The sequence below is a fragment of the Sceloporus undulatus genome, chromosome 6 (genome assembly GCF_019175285.1).
Source record: "Sceloporus undulatus isolate JIND9_A2432 ecotype Alabama chromosome 6, SceUnd_v1.1, whole genome shotgun sequence".
In the NCBI taxonomy this organism is placed as follows: Eukaryota; Metazoa; Chordata; class Lepidosauria; order Squamata; family Phrynosomatidae; genus Sceloporus; species Sceloporus undulatus.
The window spans coordinates 41,143,715-41,159,652 of record NC_056527.1 but is presented as its reverse complement, the minus strand read 5'-3'; the positions used below and the strand labels follow the sequence as shown (position 1 = coordinate 41,159,652).

At 37.7% G+C, this 15,938-nt stretch overlaps 1 protein-coding gene across 6 annotated transcripts in view; it reads right to left on the bottom strand.

Moving 5' to 3' along the window:
• PALS2 (protein associated with LIN7 2, MAGUK family member) overlaps positions 1 to 15,938 on the bottom strand; it is a 46,892-nt gene that overhangs the window by 19,839 nt on the left and 11,115 nt on the right. For 2 of the 6 annotated variants that reach the window (XM_042474873.1, XM_042474875.1), the window contains exons 2-6: positions 4,410 to 4,528; positions 2,580 to 2,732; positions 1,970 to 2,122; positions 1,071 to 1,298; positions 77 to 109 (exon numbers count right to left, since the gene is read on the bottom strand). In XM_042474873.1, the coding sequence (XP_042330807.1) occupies positions 77 to 109; positions 1,071 to 1,298; positions 1,970 to 2,122; positions 2,580 to 2,732; positions 4,410 to 4,526 (684 nt within the window). In that variant the 5' untranslated portion in view covers positions 4,527 to 4,528. Of the gene's footprint in view, positions 1 to 76; positions 110 to 1,070; positions 1,299 to 1,969; positions 2,123 to 2,579; positions 2,733 to 4,409; positions 4,532 to 15,938 lie in introns of all 6 variants that reach the window. The other 4 variants (XM_042474874.1, XM_042474876.1, XM_042474879.1 and 1 more) reach the window with 4 other exon arrangements.

Genomic DNA, 15,938 nt, shown 5'->3' with positions numbered 1-15,938 from the left:
GCACAAAGTACATTATTTGAACTAAAAACATATGTCCTTTTTACACAAACTGGGTAGAAAGATTTGAACTGGATACCAGTGAATGCAATTCATCTTGCTGAAGAAAAATCTGCAAAAGAAAAAACTTTGTGTAAAATTTTCCTATAGACTGCTTTGCTCATTACAAGTATACCTCAGTTAATGAAATAGCTATGTTCCTGGGCTTTACTTTAACAGAAACACTGATACCCGAGGTAGATATTATATGGAAAGAATAGGGATAGATTCCTACACCACAAGAAAGAAGAGCAGTTCACCAGGTTTCAGTAAACTTTTTTATACAAAACTAATGTTAGACATGTGGCAGATGGAATTATCAGGTCAGATAAGCCTTGCACAGTTGTGAGGCAGGCTATCTGCTATCCCCTATTTCTGTCTTGCGCTTCAAACATACTCAGTGATTCTGGAGGCAGTTGCTGTTTAATTTGCCTGCTGTAGGCAGACACATAAAACCGTAAGATCACCTAGAGTAGAATCCCATCCTTTCCCAGGTCATTATTTACTGCATACACACTACTGCAACCCAATACTGAAAGTCTAGCTTTCTCCAGCCTTCCTTTACCATCACCCCAATCCCAATGTTGGGGGGGGGGGACCTGCCAGCTAAACAGAAGACAAGGGAAAAAAAAAGTGGGGCTGGACTGGGCTCCTGTAAAAAGACTTTGTTAAAATAAACTTCTTTGTCAGAGGCTTTGTTAACTGAGGTATGCCTGTACTGTCTATTAGACATCTGTGCTGTGCAAACACAACTTCACAACTTGCTAATGAGCAAAATTCTTTTTTAAAAAAACCCTACAAATTCTATCTGACTGTAGTATGTCATATTATTCATAATAATCCTATATCATGTACATTCTAAATAAGAATTCCATAGCCTGGTAAGTGACTGCTGGTAAAACACTGACTGCAGACAACTGATTACTGTAAATATGAGCATAATTGATCAAGTTTAGTGTAACTGGTTAGAATAAAGAAAAGAAAATTAGTAATGCTTTCATTTCTAGCTTCAAATCAAGTATAGTATTACTGACCTGCTGGGGAATAATATTATCTCTGTAACTGGGCAGGATCTTCAGAGTGACACTACCACTAATACTCTTCAGGAGTTCTTGCAACTCTTTTGGGTTGTTTCCAACTTCATGACCATTAACCTCTTTAATGACATCACCCACATGGAGAAGACCTTGTCGATCTATCATGCCACCATGAAGGATTCTTGCAATTACCAGATCATTGTTCTCTACCCTAAAAGTCACACCCTAAAGAACATTGAAGAACATCAACTTTTATTTCTCTAACTTTTATCCCTATTTCAAAACTAGAATCTTAATACAGTGGGTTCTTATTCTTATCTGTTAATATCCTACAAAAGGTGTTAAAAGGTATACATTATTATGATCCTGTAATCCAAAGCATTTCAGATAAAAAACTAACAAGCATGCATTTATCAGGCATTTAGCCAAAAGGTCACAATTATTTAAGTTATTCGTAAACAAATTAACAGACTTTTATTCATCTACCCAAGCATTGCAGATAACAGAAGAGAATGTTATATATTTTTATTCTTTTTGGTCATTACGTTTTTGGAGAACATAATATAACCAGTGAATACACCAAAATCTGCCTTAATACTAGCAAGCCCTCTGAAGAATGTTAGCAAGTGTTACTGGCATTCTCTGCTTCCTGTCCTCACTCTCAGATATATATTTATACACGGACAGCTTCTATTCTGAAAAGCTCTGGACTGTTGAGGTATGGAAGTGAGTCTCATATTTTTTGTCACTTTCCCTCAATCTTTAAAGCTGATAATGCATTTCATCTTCTTACTTTGATTAAAGTGAAGTAACAGAGCTCATATACACAAATGTCATACATTTGTTCTTCCATATAAGGCACTTGAAAACACAACTATTTCTCTCTGCATACTCACCAGTGGCTCTCCTGCTCTTTTATGAATACCAAGTATACGAATTGCATCTACTGGTACTATCTGATTGTTCACAGAAGAATTATTCATTTCTGGGCTAGAGGGAGGAGACTCATAACACTTTGATGCCACAATATCATGGGCTTCCAAGAGGGACTACAAGTAAAGAGATGGAGAATGGAGTTAACACTTGTCCGTACTTCAGCTAAAACTAATCCCAACAGTCACACAAGAGAAGGATCTCTACACCTGTCCTCAGTTATCAAGTTTCTAGTCTCCAAAAAGAGACAACCCCTCAATATTTCTATGGAGATGTGGAGACCACACATTTTGTGAACTCAATTCAGATGATATGATAAATGAACATAAAGATGATCCCTCTTACTAATTTTTACTTTAAGCTTATCTGTCTCCAATCACTTTCTTACAAAAATGTCATAAGCTCCATTTTGGCAAGTCATATTCAAATCCAAGTGAAGTGGATGAGATGACAAAATTCATGTCGATTTAACTTAAAAAATTACTGATTTTATCTTGACCAGTGCCACAACTGATGAGAATACATTATAGTAAAGAGATATTTTTTCGAATTGTTAATGGAAAGTTTTGTTACCAAAAAGTGTGGCTCCTTCAGTATACCAACCAACTCTGCAATGTTTTCATCTTTGTTTACTAAAGGGCTGATGTCTTCAAGAATCTGATTAACCAACTCCAGATTGTTGTCACTTACGGCTTCAAGTTTAGAATCTTCCAGTCTTTCATGAGCCTATAAAGATTACAGAATAAACTTTATACTAACAGAAAATGATAAGCATCAAAGTTATATGCTTTTAATTTACCATTTATAAGGTCCTTGTAGCATTTTTGTATCAACTCTGTCCCAGTTGTATTGCACCTGCTGCAAGTTCTCCATCAGACTGTCATAATCTATTATGTGTATTTTTTTTTAACCACAGAACACTTTGAAATTAAACAAAACCAAATAGTTATCCTCCTCTCTAGGAAAGGCAAGGTGCTTTAGCAATACAAACAAGGTAGTACAGTCATAGTGTTACGATTAGAATATAGCTCTGAAAAGGCCGTATAACAGAGCTATACTCTGTTATCAGATATTAGTTCAATAATTATTTCCTCGCTCCATGTAACCCCAGGAAATTTAATGGTGGCAAGTGATCTTCTACAAAAGGTACAGTGCCAAACATTTAGTTGAATTGGTATAATATAGATTAGTTTTTGGCACTGTTGTTGTGTCCCTTAAACTCATTTTCAACGTATGGCGATCCTATCATGGCGTTTTCTGGGGCTGAGAGTGTGCAACTCGGCCAAGGTAACCCAGTAAGTTACCATGACCAAGGGGAAAATTAACCCCTGATCTCCAAAAATGTAGTCCCTGCCCAAACCACTATGCAATGCTGGCACTGCCATGGTCATGTGCACACACAGCCATTAGGGGCAGTGGAGCTTGCCCTCTGCGAATGTCAAGCCCGCAGCTGGGGAGGGAGGGCTGTACTGTATTCCCTCATGTTAAAAAAAAATAGTTTACAAATCTCACCTCAATAAGGAACTTAAGAATTCTGTCATGGAAACCTGTTTATAATTTCATCTATTCCATTTATTTCCTAAGCAGCTTTCAGATTTGCTCTTCTTTTAATCTGTTTGCACAATGTGCAGATTTCCCATTTCATCAACCATTACAAATTGGGAAAAACAACTCAATGTAGGTTTGACAAAAGTACAAAATATTTTGAACCTATCCTTTTATAATTTAGGTTACTAGAGTTGAGAGTGATTTCTGAGTTAGCTCTGAGAAGCTCCCAAGCTGATGTGATCAAAGTACAAATTACAATATGAAGCACCTAAAAGGTTTAGAACTTCCCAGGTGCTTCAAATCCCCTTTCCATCCCAGATGACACTGCTGAGTACACAAAGAGAGAAGGAACATCTTCATTTGCTGGCATTTCCTCAACCAGTGCTCTCTTGCAGACTATCAAGGGACTACAGAGTAGAATAAGAACTCGATACCAAGGAGTTTATCGCACGGCCCCTAAAACGGGCCCAGTGCGTTCTAAACGTGACTGCGTGTGGGTGCGCGCAGTATGGGATGGGGCCCAGAACCCCATTTTATCACACGCTGGAACACCGTCTTTGCTGCCGGGCATTCCAGTTGCGTCCCCATTCTGTTCCAGAGAGTGCCATTTCTGGGGACACTTAGAAACAGTTCCCAGAAATGGCGCTCTCTGGGACAGAACGGGGACACAACTGGAATGCCCGACGGCAAAGGCAGCATGCACTGGGCCCGTTTTAGGGGCCGTACAATAAACTTCCTTGAGCATACAGGCTGAGAACTGGTTCCAACTTCATCCTTAATGAAGTCAGCAATCTTTCTATTTGAGTATTCCTCAGTCCCACTCCACACTGCATTCTGCAATTAGTATTAACAAACCTTAGCAAGCGATCTAACAATTGGGTTTTCCATAATTCCTTTCAAGAAGATAAGGTCTATTTCTTCAGCGCCAGTTGAGGGGGGTAAGTCTGTAAGATTATCCAGAACTTGCTGCATTGCTGCTGGGGGGAAAAAGGAAATAAAGTTCATGAGCAAGAGTTTTATTTACAATTAGGTTTTATTACACTGATTGTAAGCTATTCATTCTCTTTAAACATGACATTTTAAAATTGGACTGTTAAACTTTTATGCAGTTTTATCTATGAGCTGTCTTGGGTCACACTGCAGGAGACAGGTGGCATGACAGATAGATAGATAGATAGATAGATAGATAGATAGATAGATAGATAGATAGATAGACAGACAGACAGACAGACAGATAGCATCCAATTAGCTAAAGGCCAAAGACATTAATCTCACTTCAATCAATTACCAAATTAGCAATTTTTAATTGGTTAGTTGTATGATCCATGTATAGAAACAAACTGTACAGTTCTCTTAATACCATTAACCCTAATGGATCACTAAAATATCACAAACAAGGTGAACTTCAGATTCTCACAAACCTTTTTTAGGCATGCTGGGAAAAGAAAAATGAGCCCAAAATTCCTGGCCCCCAAAATGTCTCAAACAAAAAAGGCACAGCATCTTTTTTCCCCTACTCTTAACCTATAAACTTTGTGCCCTGAAGCAGCATTCTTGAAAATGGAAATGCTTGATCTGTCTGTGACATTTTAGTGATCCAAAAAAGTATTATAGAATTGTGCATTCTATTTTTCAGGGTGGGGGTGGGTGGATTTCATGTTTTTCAACAGTAGTTATTCAGGCACATAAATTGTAAAACAAAAAAAAAAGCAATTTTTGAACAAACTGAACATATTTACTGTGTATGTTTGTGCAATGCTACTGTAAAGTGATCTGTGTGTAAAGATCATAGATGTAAAATATCTAGCTAGTAGTACTGAACTACTACTTCAGGGGATTGTGACAGACAACTTGTTTTACACGTAACCTGTTCTTCACTATACTTTTTATTGCATAAGATTTTAATTGAACATGTGGTGCTTAACACCTACATTCTTTGTACAGTATCTTCTTTTTTCAAGTTGCTATAACCATCATTTGCAATAAATGCGCCCCCATTTCCTCATTGCATATATAAGTTCTCCTTGAAAAGCATGTGTAGGAGGCTAATGACAATCACATTTTGAAAGCATAATTGTTGAGGATTCTGACAGCAATTTTTTTCTTTAGCAGGTAAGGCAAGGTGGTTGCCAACAACCTAGGGTACATAATTCATTTCTATTAAAAACAAAGAGTAAGGAATAATGGGGCAGGCAGAAGAAAACCTCCATCTAAATGGGAGGGGAGAAAGAACAGGGTTACAAGTGCCAGAGCTGTTTTGGCTCATCAAGAGACAGTTGAAGATGTTTGCCTCTAGGTATCGAAATATCTTTCCAGCCCACCGTAAGATAATAAAAACAATCAATATAAGCTTTCCCAATGTTTAAACCCCATCAAAGAAGTTGTACATTAAAAAAAGCTTACATATTTGACTCTTAGCATCCACTGGGGTTTGGTTCCAGAACCACCACCACCCATGGATACCAAGTCTGATTATATACAATGGCATGGTAAAATGCTGCCCCTTATATAAGATAGTAAAATCAATGTTTACTTTTGGGTGTTAGGTTTTTTAAAAAAAAACAAACAAACTATTTTCAGAGGGTTGCCATAATTGTCCACTTTTACCAGGGACAAAATGTGGAACAAATTCAAGACCAAACTGTAGGACAACTGCAGGACAAAACTCAGCCCAAAATGTAGGACATTGAAGAAAAATGGTGGACCTTAAATGTCCTACATTTTGAGCTGAGTTTTGTCCTGCAGTTGCCCTACAGTTTGGTCTTGAATTTGTCCTACATTTTGTCCCTGGTAAAAGTGGACAATTATGGCAGCCCTCAATTTTCTCAGTCTTCGGAAGATGTAACTTCAGTTTGCAACATGCAGCAATTTTATTCACAAACAGATGTTCATTTTAACCCATGGAAAATATTTAAAATCAACAGAACCATTTAACAACTTAAATGTCTCTCAAAAAAGTATGCAAGAAAACACGAAGTCTGCAAAATAAATCCCAGAACTCTAGTAGAATGTTACCTGTCATAAGCCATCCAAATAAATTATGCCCATACACATCCTCAAACAGCATATGCAGTCTCTCCCTTCCCAAACATCACACACACATTGCTTACAGTACCAAACATGGAAACTATTCCTAAGTTTTTTGTGGGGGAAACAGGCTGTTTTAAGGCCAGCAGGAAAAGGATGAAAGGCAAGTATGGGCAATTGCAGAAGACCAGAGGGCCATATTAGCCTTCCAGAACTTTGAAAGCTGTATCCACACTACACCTACTCCCCCAAAATAAAACACTTTTGCCTCTTTGGGACACAAGGCATATTTTGGGGACTTCAGGGACCCTAGGTGACATTCTGAGGCAAAAAATATGTATCCATATACATATTTTTGTATATCTTTGACAAGGTTGTCAAGTCATGGCCGACTGTAGGAGGTGGTGCTCATCTTTGTTACTAAGCCAAAGAGCCAGCATTGTCATGTGGCCATGACTGCACAGAACGCTGTTACCTTCCCAACAAGGTGGTACTTATTTATCTATTTGCACTTTTACATGCTTTCGAACTGCTAGTTGACAGAAGATGAGACTAGTGACGGGAGCTTACTTTGTCATGTGGTGCTTGGGTCTCAAACTGCAGATCTTGCAATCATCAGAGTCAGTGTTTCAACCTTACTTCATATATTCAACACTGCCAGATCTCAAGCCCAAAGGCAAAGAGTGTGCAAACCTAGTTATTTTTTTTAAAATAAAGATCCTATTTTGAATCCAGTAAAGGGAATGCAACAATGACATCATCCATTATCTTGCCTAAACCTAGTACTTAGTGATGAAACTAATATAAAAAGAGTCTTCTATCACCTGAAAGGAGGTCTATGTTTGTATTTCCCTTGAGCTAAGGGTTGAGATATGGCTACATCCTTCCATGGATACTGTTTTACATCATTTTAATTTTCTTCTCCTGTCATATGTTAGTATCATCAAGAACAGAGTCCAAAGGCACAGCAGGAATCTATCCAGTTTTGATAACACAGGTGTAATATGTTTTCTGGAGCCCCAAACTGTTGATTATTAACAGGCAAATATCTATATTTTAAAATGAACTCATGCATTGTGCCAAATGTAGCTTAATATTTTGGAACAATCTATACAACATGTATCAAATTTGTCAGCTTCATTAGTTTCAAACTGACTTGTTGAGAACCAGCTCTGATGTGGCATACTGACATTTTTTCCTCACTGTGCTAGAATCAGTGTCTACATTGTATAGCATACTATTGCATGGTCTTATACAGAATTTAATTTTTCTACTAATTTAATCAAAGGGGTGGGGTGTTTTTTTTTATTAAAAAGGGTGTACTAAAGCAGAATAGATCTTTTCACCAAGGATAGCATCAATGCAAGGCTCTCAGCAGAACAGTGTAAAGCACAGTAGATTCATTAAAAGTTTAAAATACTGTGCCGTATGTAATAAAAGTCCAGCCACTAACCACTCATACAATGTCATTTAAAAATCCTTCCAAAATTAGATCAATTATTTTGCTTACTCTAAGCTTGCATAGTTAGCTATTCATAAGCTACAGCAGCTATGTGGTTTCAAAAATACTCCTCAGTGAGTCCACAGTTGTTTTCTACAAAGTCATTCTGAGTTCAACGAGGCATGCTTCTTAGTAAAGATACTGGTTAAGTTTGTCTTATTCAAAATGATTGCAACCAAAGGTTTTGGGGATTTTAGTTTTTTTGTTTTTGTTTTTTGGATCTCGGAATATTTGCAAATGCATAATGTGACATCTTGGAGATGGAACACAAGTCAAAACATGATATAAACCCATAGCCTGAAGGTAAATTTATTTTGCACAATATTTTTTAATCATTTTGTGCATGAAACAGAATTTGTATACACTGAACCATCAGAAAATAAATGTCTCACTATCTCAATCATCTTTGGGGGGGGGAGAGAAGTTAGGCGTATTTTGGAATTCTGGAAAAGTGAAACTCAAGCTGTGCCTCGTCCCATCTGCCTTCCCAAAGTATACTGTTAATTATATAAAGATTCAAATTCGGTGGTACTTAGAATGGCTATCGTTAATATTCTGCCATTAGAATTCATCATGTACAATACATAGTCACAGAAGAATAAATGAAGTTATCAAACCAACAGAGTCAGAGTAATTGCTACATCAATACTTTTCATCCGCTATTGAGAAGAACTGAACAGATGCAAAGGATGGAACAAAAATCTCTAATTCAACAGGAACAGTTGAAACACCTGAAATCCCATATAGAGGAAGCAATTTTATCAAATACCATCTGTAGAGTATCTAAATTACATGTACAAAGTCATTTTAGGATTTGACGGATAGATTCTGAGATTGATGATTTTATCTTGTTGTATTTATGTAGATTTTAAAATTTTATTGAATTGTATGCTTATTTATGATCATTATGTAAACCGCTTTGATCAGATGGAAAAGCGGTATAGAAATAAAGTTTTATTATAATATTATTATTATGCAACTACAATTATCAATATCGCCTTATGCATTTTGTTATATTTGTTACACAAACTTCTGCTACAGTTTAAATGAAACAGAAACTTTGCAGCTAGGACAGGGCTCTGTGGCCATTCTTATTCTACCATACCTCCCTTCTTATTCTACCACAAACCTTAAAACTTAATGGAGGATCAGAATTTTCCCCAATTTCCTAAATAAGCTGCAGTTTTTAAATATTTGTGAGCACCATGAATCCTGTACAAGGAGAAAGGAGGGATGTAGATAAAATAAATGCATGCATACTTTAAAGCATTCTGCAAAGAGTTTGAACAGCAAATGAAACAATGGCCTAGAAACTACACCATGAAAAATGAAAGGCTGAAAGAATTTAGGAACAAACTGCAGTAAATACTCTCTTGACTAAGACATACACAAAGTCTCTCCAGTGTTCAAATGTGAATACAACAACGAAGATGCAACAGGCAAGAGAATGAACAGAAGTGGATTTGGAATACATTTGCATATGATAAATGCACATTCTCGAGGGAAGGTATGGAGTGCATCTTGGTCCTGCAACTTCAGTTAAGGCAGAAGATGCACCATTTATCAGTGATTCAAGACAAACTTGAATTTTAATCTAATCCAAGGTAGGTAATGGTTTTCAGCTCACAGACCACATTCAAGTTTCTGTGGAGGGCAGCAAGACTAGCTTAGGTACAGCTGAAGTCAAAGATGGCTGGTCAAATACACATTCTCTTTCCCTCCTACCAGATACTATATGGTCTTCAGTAACCTCTCCACAATGAGCCAGCATGGTGTAGTGGTTTAAGTGTTGGATTACGACAATGTAGATCAGGTTCAATTTCCTTCTTAAGCATGGGGACCTTGAGCAAGTCACACTCTCTTAGCCTCAGAGAATGGCAAAGCTACTCTGAAGAAACTTGTTAAGAAAACCCTATGATAAGTTCACCTTATGGTCACCATAAATCAAAAATGACTTGGAGGCACACAACAACAAAACCTCCCCACAATGCTTTACATTATTCTCTCCTTCTTTCCCCACTTTCCCTTTTTGTGGATAGAGACACTGTCTCTTTACCTGCAGAGGCTTTATTGCAAGTGGAACTACCTTAGGGCAAAACTGAAAGTAACACCATTCATCCATGTAACTCAGTAGTGCTCCCCAACATTTCAGGCAGTCATCCGCAGCCTTACACTCAAGATATCAGAAATTTAGTTTCGCACATCAGGGTTTATGCCATGCTCTAGTATTTTTGAAGAATGTTGTCTGCTATATTGGAATAAATATATAAATTACAGGAAAGAAGCAAAGGTGGTGTTATCTTATAAGGCCCATCATTCTGCTTGCCTGCAAGAAGCATAATCCTCCTGCCAATACACCAAACAGCTGTTTGAAGTCTGTGTATGTATATATAGGCCTTCAAGTGGCCTGTTGACTTATGGCAACTTCATAAATTTCATAGGTTTTTCTTAGGCAAGGATTATTCACAGGTGCTTTTTGTCATTTCCCTGCTTTGAAATATAGCCTTCCACACCTGATACAGGTACAGTTTGAGCATCCCTTATCCAGAATTCCAAAATCCAATAGTCCAAAATCCAAAATAGTCCACATGGGTAGCTGATATAGTGACACCTTTACTTTCTGAAGGTTCAGTGTATGCAAACTTTGTTTCATGCACAAAATTATTAAAAACATTAATAATAATACAACATAAACAAAGTTGTATATGAAACATACATGAATTTCATGGGCCTCACTTCCAAGATATCTCACTATATGCAAATATTTCAATATCTTTTTAAAATCTGAAATCCAACACCCTTCTGGTCATAAGCATTTTGGATAAGAGAGACTCAAATTTGTTGGCTGCCTCCCATTCAAGTGCTAACCAGGACCAACCCTGCTTAGCTTTCCAGATCAGACAGGATTTGGTTCCTTTAGGATATTTAGGTCCCTGGTTGGAGTTTAGGGATTGCAAATGCACCAGGTTAATTTCTCTGAAGGTTTCTCATGACTCTTTGAACATTAATGAGCTTTCTTGTAGCTTGAAGAGTAATACATTGTTTTGCAGACCAGATCCAAATTTGTTAGATGCACCAACTGTCCTCAGAAGATAGATGTTTATACACAGATGGGTACAAAAGAAAAGAACTGCACACTGTAAAGTGAAATTGACATGGCATATAGAAATTGTGATTTATTTATTTTTTATCAAAGGTTGCAATGATCAGCTTGCAGAGAAGGAAAAAAGATCCTTTCTGAACAAGTAGCTCACTGTTTATAAAACCTCTTACACATGACATTATTGTGAAAAGCCTTCAGCATTAAATGTACTGTATGTTCAATAACCATATACCTTGTGGGGCACGTTTTCAAGTTGAAAAATTGTTTCAAAAACCATGAATATTTAAAGGTTTATGAACAAATCTGACAAATCAAAGAGGGATACCCAGAAGATTAAGCCTTCTTCAGTTTTTGAATTATTATTTCCCCAATTTAACTTCCATAATCTGTTTTCCCATCACCTAGCACCTTATCTTACATGTCTCTTAGTCTATTGATTTAATGAATGTTCCAATAACACATTAAAATGTTAAAAACTGCCTGAAACTATAAAATCTTCTCTATGGGTTACAAAGTGGGAGGGACTGATTAACAAGTCAAGGCAAGACAAGCAATCAAAAGCTGTGGACAAATTCTATCACTAAAAATGTTTTTAAAGGACACAGCTTTAGTCCTTTAGTCCATAAAAGGACCAGGGAGGAAAAAAGTTTGCTTTGCCAGCATACCTTTATCCACTTGAAGTCAAATCTACTGATGATTGCTCAAATGATATCAAAGCTGTGCCACTATCCCAACAGAAAACTAACACAGTTCCAAGTTAAGCCAGTTTTGAATAATTCAACATACATAACTTGAAAATGTTAGCTTGCACTTTGTTTGAAAGGAGAAGCGGAAAATATGGTAGCCAGGGCAAAAATGAAAGTGCAGGAAGTAAACGACAAGGAACATGTTTTCCCATATGTACTCCTCTGTCTGGACCCTTAGGTCACCTTTGGAAACCAGAGAATGTAGGTAAGAGGCTACAAGAAAGGGCATAAAGAAACTTTTGAAAGGTAACCTTATGGAATACATATCACAAAGAGGTTCATCTGGTGTACACACTTATCTTTTCACCAACAGACAACTGATGCCCACACATATCTTTCCTCTTCTGCCAGGGATCTTATATTCTAGATTTTACAGTTTAAATCTGACCATTTTTAAGTGCCCACAGAGTCTGGTACTGGATGTTGCTATTGGTCATTTTTAGCATTATAAATGTATTAGTATTAGTACAGTATTAGTACTGTGTCATTTTTAGTATTATGCAAACAAGTTCATGTTACTAAGTGTATTTAAAAAACAATAAATAAAATACAACTGTTTGTGAATTCTGAGCATACAGTATGTAAGGAGGCTTATAAGAGATGGAAAGAAAAGAGAGGAGGGAACATAATAATCATGAAGGCCTGTCTTATTAGTAAGATTAACTGTGGTTTGTCAACAATGAGTTTAGATCTATTGAAATTTTTTACTGATCAAGTAAAACACCAGCAATAATATCTGAACTTTAAAATAGTCTCCAGTTACAGCTAAAGGGAAGAGAATCTGTATTCAGGGCTTTAAAAAGCATCTATCAGTGATGACAATTCTGAGACTTTCAATTCCAGTGCTAACATGAAGATTGATGCTTGACTAATCCGACCCAGAAACCTTACAGAACACTAGGAAAATTACACAAATGTCCCTTCATAAAGTAAATATAGCAATATTATTAGCAGCCAGAATGCCTGAGCATTTATGACCTGCATCAACTGTAATAACAACCTGTGTCGTAACTCTCCACACTTGTTCAGCAATGGCTAATGCTTTAACATAAAGCCTGAAGGAGAAACTAACTATCTACTTTTTTGCTTTACAGAGGAATAAGTGATCAGAATCTATGAAAAACAGGAATGGTTAGAATTATGTCAATTTATACTCCACTTTTCAGGATAAAATCATTCCAAAGAAGCTGACAAGTAACAACAATGAAAATTTAATTTAAAAAAATAGTCATAGAATGATTGATTGAGTTGGAAGACACCACAAGAGCTGGAAGGGACACCAAAGGAAATCCAGTACAATCCCCTGCCATGCAGGAATACACCATCAAAGAACTCCTGACAGATGGCCATCCACCCTCTGTTTAAAAACCTCCAGAGAAGGAGACTCCAATATTCTCTGAGGCAACATGTTCCCCTGTAAAATAAAAAGCAAGCAAGGTCTTTCTCACAAGATGGCTGATGGCTGACAGCCCTACTGATGGTGAGGGAATAATCCTGCAACAGTAGGTACCTAATACAGAGCTTCATCTACTACCATTCTCTCCTCTAATCCTTCCCAAAGGCAACTGGTATCATTCAAGGGGAAGAGATCTCACTGGAACAGGACTGATACTGCCTTTCCCTGCGTGCATCATTCAAGCTCTTAATTATCAAGGATATTTTGCCCTTCCCCAAAAATATAAAGCAGAGGCATGTAAAGTGTGACCCATGTGGCCTGCCCAGCCCTTTTTTCAAATCTCAAGACCTAACGAATTTTTTAAAGAAAAATAAAACCCCTGACATTGCACTATATGCATTATAGTCAAAAGTGAAAGGAACAGTATTGACTAGAATCAATTAAATGTCAATAGTATCCTCAATAGCACACCGAGTAGCCACTATCACAGGCCCAAAACAGACAGGTAGATGGGGGTGGCTTCCGGCCACTTCAGGGGCCAGGCTTTACATGACACATGCCCTCAGATCACCTGGAAGCTGCCCTGGGGCCCCTTAAGGCAACCCAAATCTGGCCCCCAAAAGAGCTGATCTTTCCCTCTCCTATTCAGGGTAGTAGCAGAAGGTGCCCTTGGGCCGCAGTGTCTTCACCACAGCCCTGGGGTGATCAGGCTGGGAGCAGCTTCTGGCAACTCCATCCTGCCCATCTGCTTCACCCCATAGTCAACTTCATATTAAAGTTTAAGTTTACTTATATAGATATATATATTTAATAATAATTAATCAAGCATGAGTATTAATTTTATTTAATAATTAGTGAGAGAATTCAGTGAACTTAATTAAAAGTGACCTGATCCACTGATTCCAGTCAAAATTCCAGTGGCAGCAGTTTGAACCAACAGTAACTCCCAGAGAAGTCTTCAAGATCAGAACCACAAAGCACACAGAATGCATATGCAAGCATCTACCTGAACACTCTCCAGAAGAATGTATTCATTTTGTTAGGAGTAACCAGGATTTTAAAAAGACTTTAAAAAATGCAGCCACTAATGCAGGATACATACATGGTTAGCATTAATTTATTCAGAGCCATATGTCCAATGTTCTGCCACAAATGTTCAAACACTATACTGTTTTCATTAATAATTTTTAGTCACACAAACTACAGGTGTGTCAGAGTGTGTGCAAAAAAGTGAATTATAATTGGAGTCAAATGGCTGCTCTTTCCAATATATTAGCAGCCTCATGAAAACTTTAATATCCCTACTTAAGTTGCATGTGACCAGGTAAAATCCAGATTCCAAAGAAGGAGAGGGCTCTCAACAATCATGCTACTACTAACTTTTTATATCAGCAGCCTAACAGGTGATTAACTACTAGTGGAGAAAGAATTGCTATGTCACCATTGAATAGCTAAACTCTGCCCAGAGTTTAGACATCTAATTTCTTCAGCGGTTTTTTTCCTCCCAGAAAAACATTCTGAACTCATGTAAACATACCTTTTAGCTTGTTATGGAAGAAATTAAACTGGGGAGAACAAAGCTCTTGCTGTGTTTGTTTTCATGAGTCTGCCAATGAAGGAAGTGAACATACTGAAGAAAGAAACAACTTTGAAAAAAGAAAGTATTCTGACAATTTGTTTGTAAGTTCAGATTCATTTAACCCTGATCTTCACAGAGAGAGGCAATTTGCTGCAGGTTGTACTCAGGCCTAGAAGGTAGGTATTTTTCAACATTGTCACCTAACAGTTGTAAACAAAGTCTCCACGTTTCAGCCACATGTCATGCACTTTTTAAAAAATATACAAAATACACAAGAAAATATATACACAAAAATTGTCCTAACAAATCTATAGCATGTGTGTTGGTTACTTTTTGTTTCTTTTCCCCAAACAAGGCAGACTGATGGCTAGTCAGAAATAGTACTCCACATGTGAACAAGTGCTTTCTGGCTCTGGGTGTTTCAATATTAATCCCTTCATTCAGCACCCACAAAATCTCCTGGAGACTTGGAGCATTTCATTACTCCACAATACACTGGAATGTTTATTGGCCCAGAAAATACTTCAGATTAACATACTCAATCCAAGGCCTGTTACAGATGGGCAAAATGTGGCGTGGCTGCGGCGGTACTAGGGTTAGAGAGCGTGCACCATACAGATGCTCCCTAACCCTAGTATGTACTCCATATGTCAAAATGGTGGCGCCCTGTACACATGGGTGCCGCCATTTTGATGTGATGGACGCTTAGCGTCTGCACGTCGTGGTGCACTTCTGACGTCATGAGTGCGCCATTTGCACACTCGGGCATCGCAAGTGTGAAGGAAAAAGAACCCGCTTTTTGGGGGTTCTTTTTCCGCTGGTGGGAAACCGCACGGTTTATCCGCTGCGGCTTCCCGCCGCCAGCGGCGGCACACCATCCTTTTTGGCCGGTCTGTATCCCACCCAAGTTTTTTTTTAAAAAAATCTGTCTGGATGAGGGTTAAGCAAATATAATTTGCCTAATCATTTCAATCTATCATGAAAGGAATTATTGCATAATTTGATGTTAAGGTAGAATACAACCTGGGCACA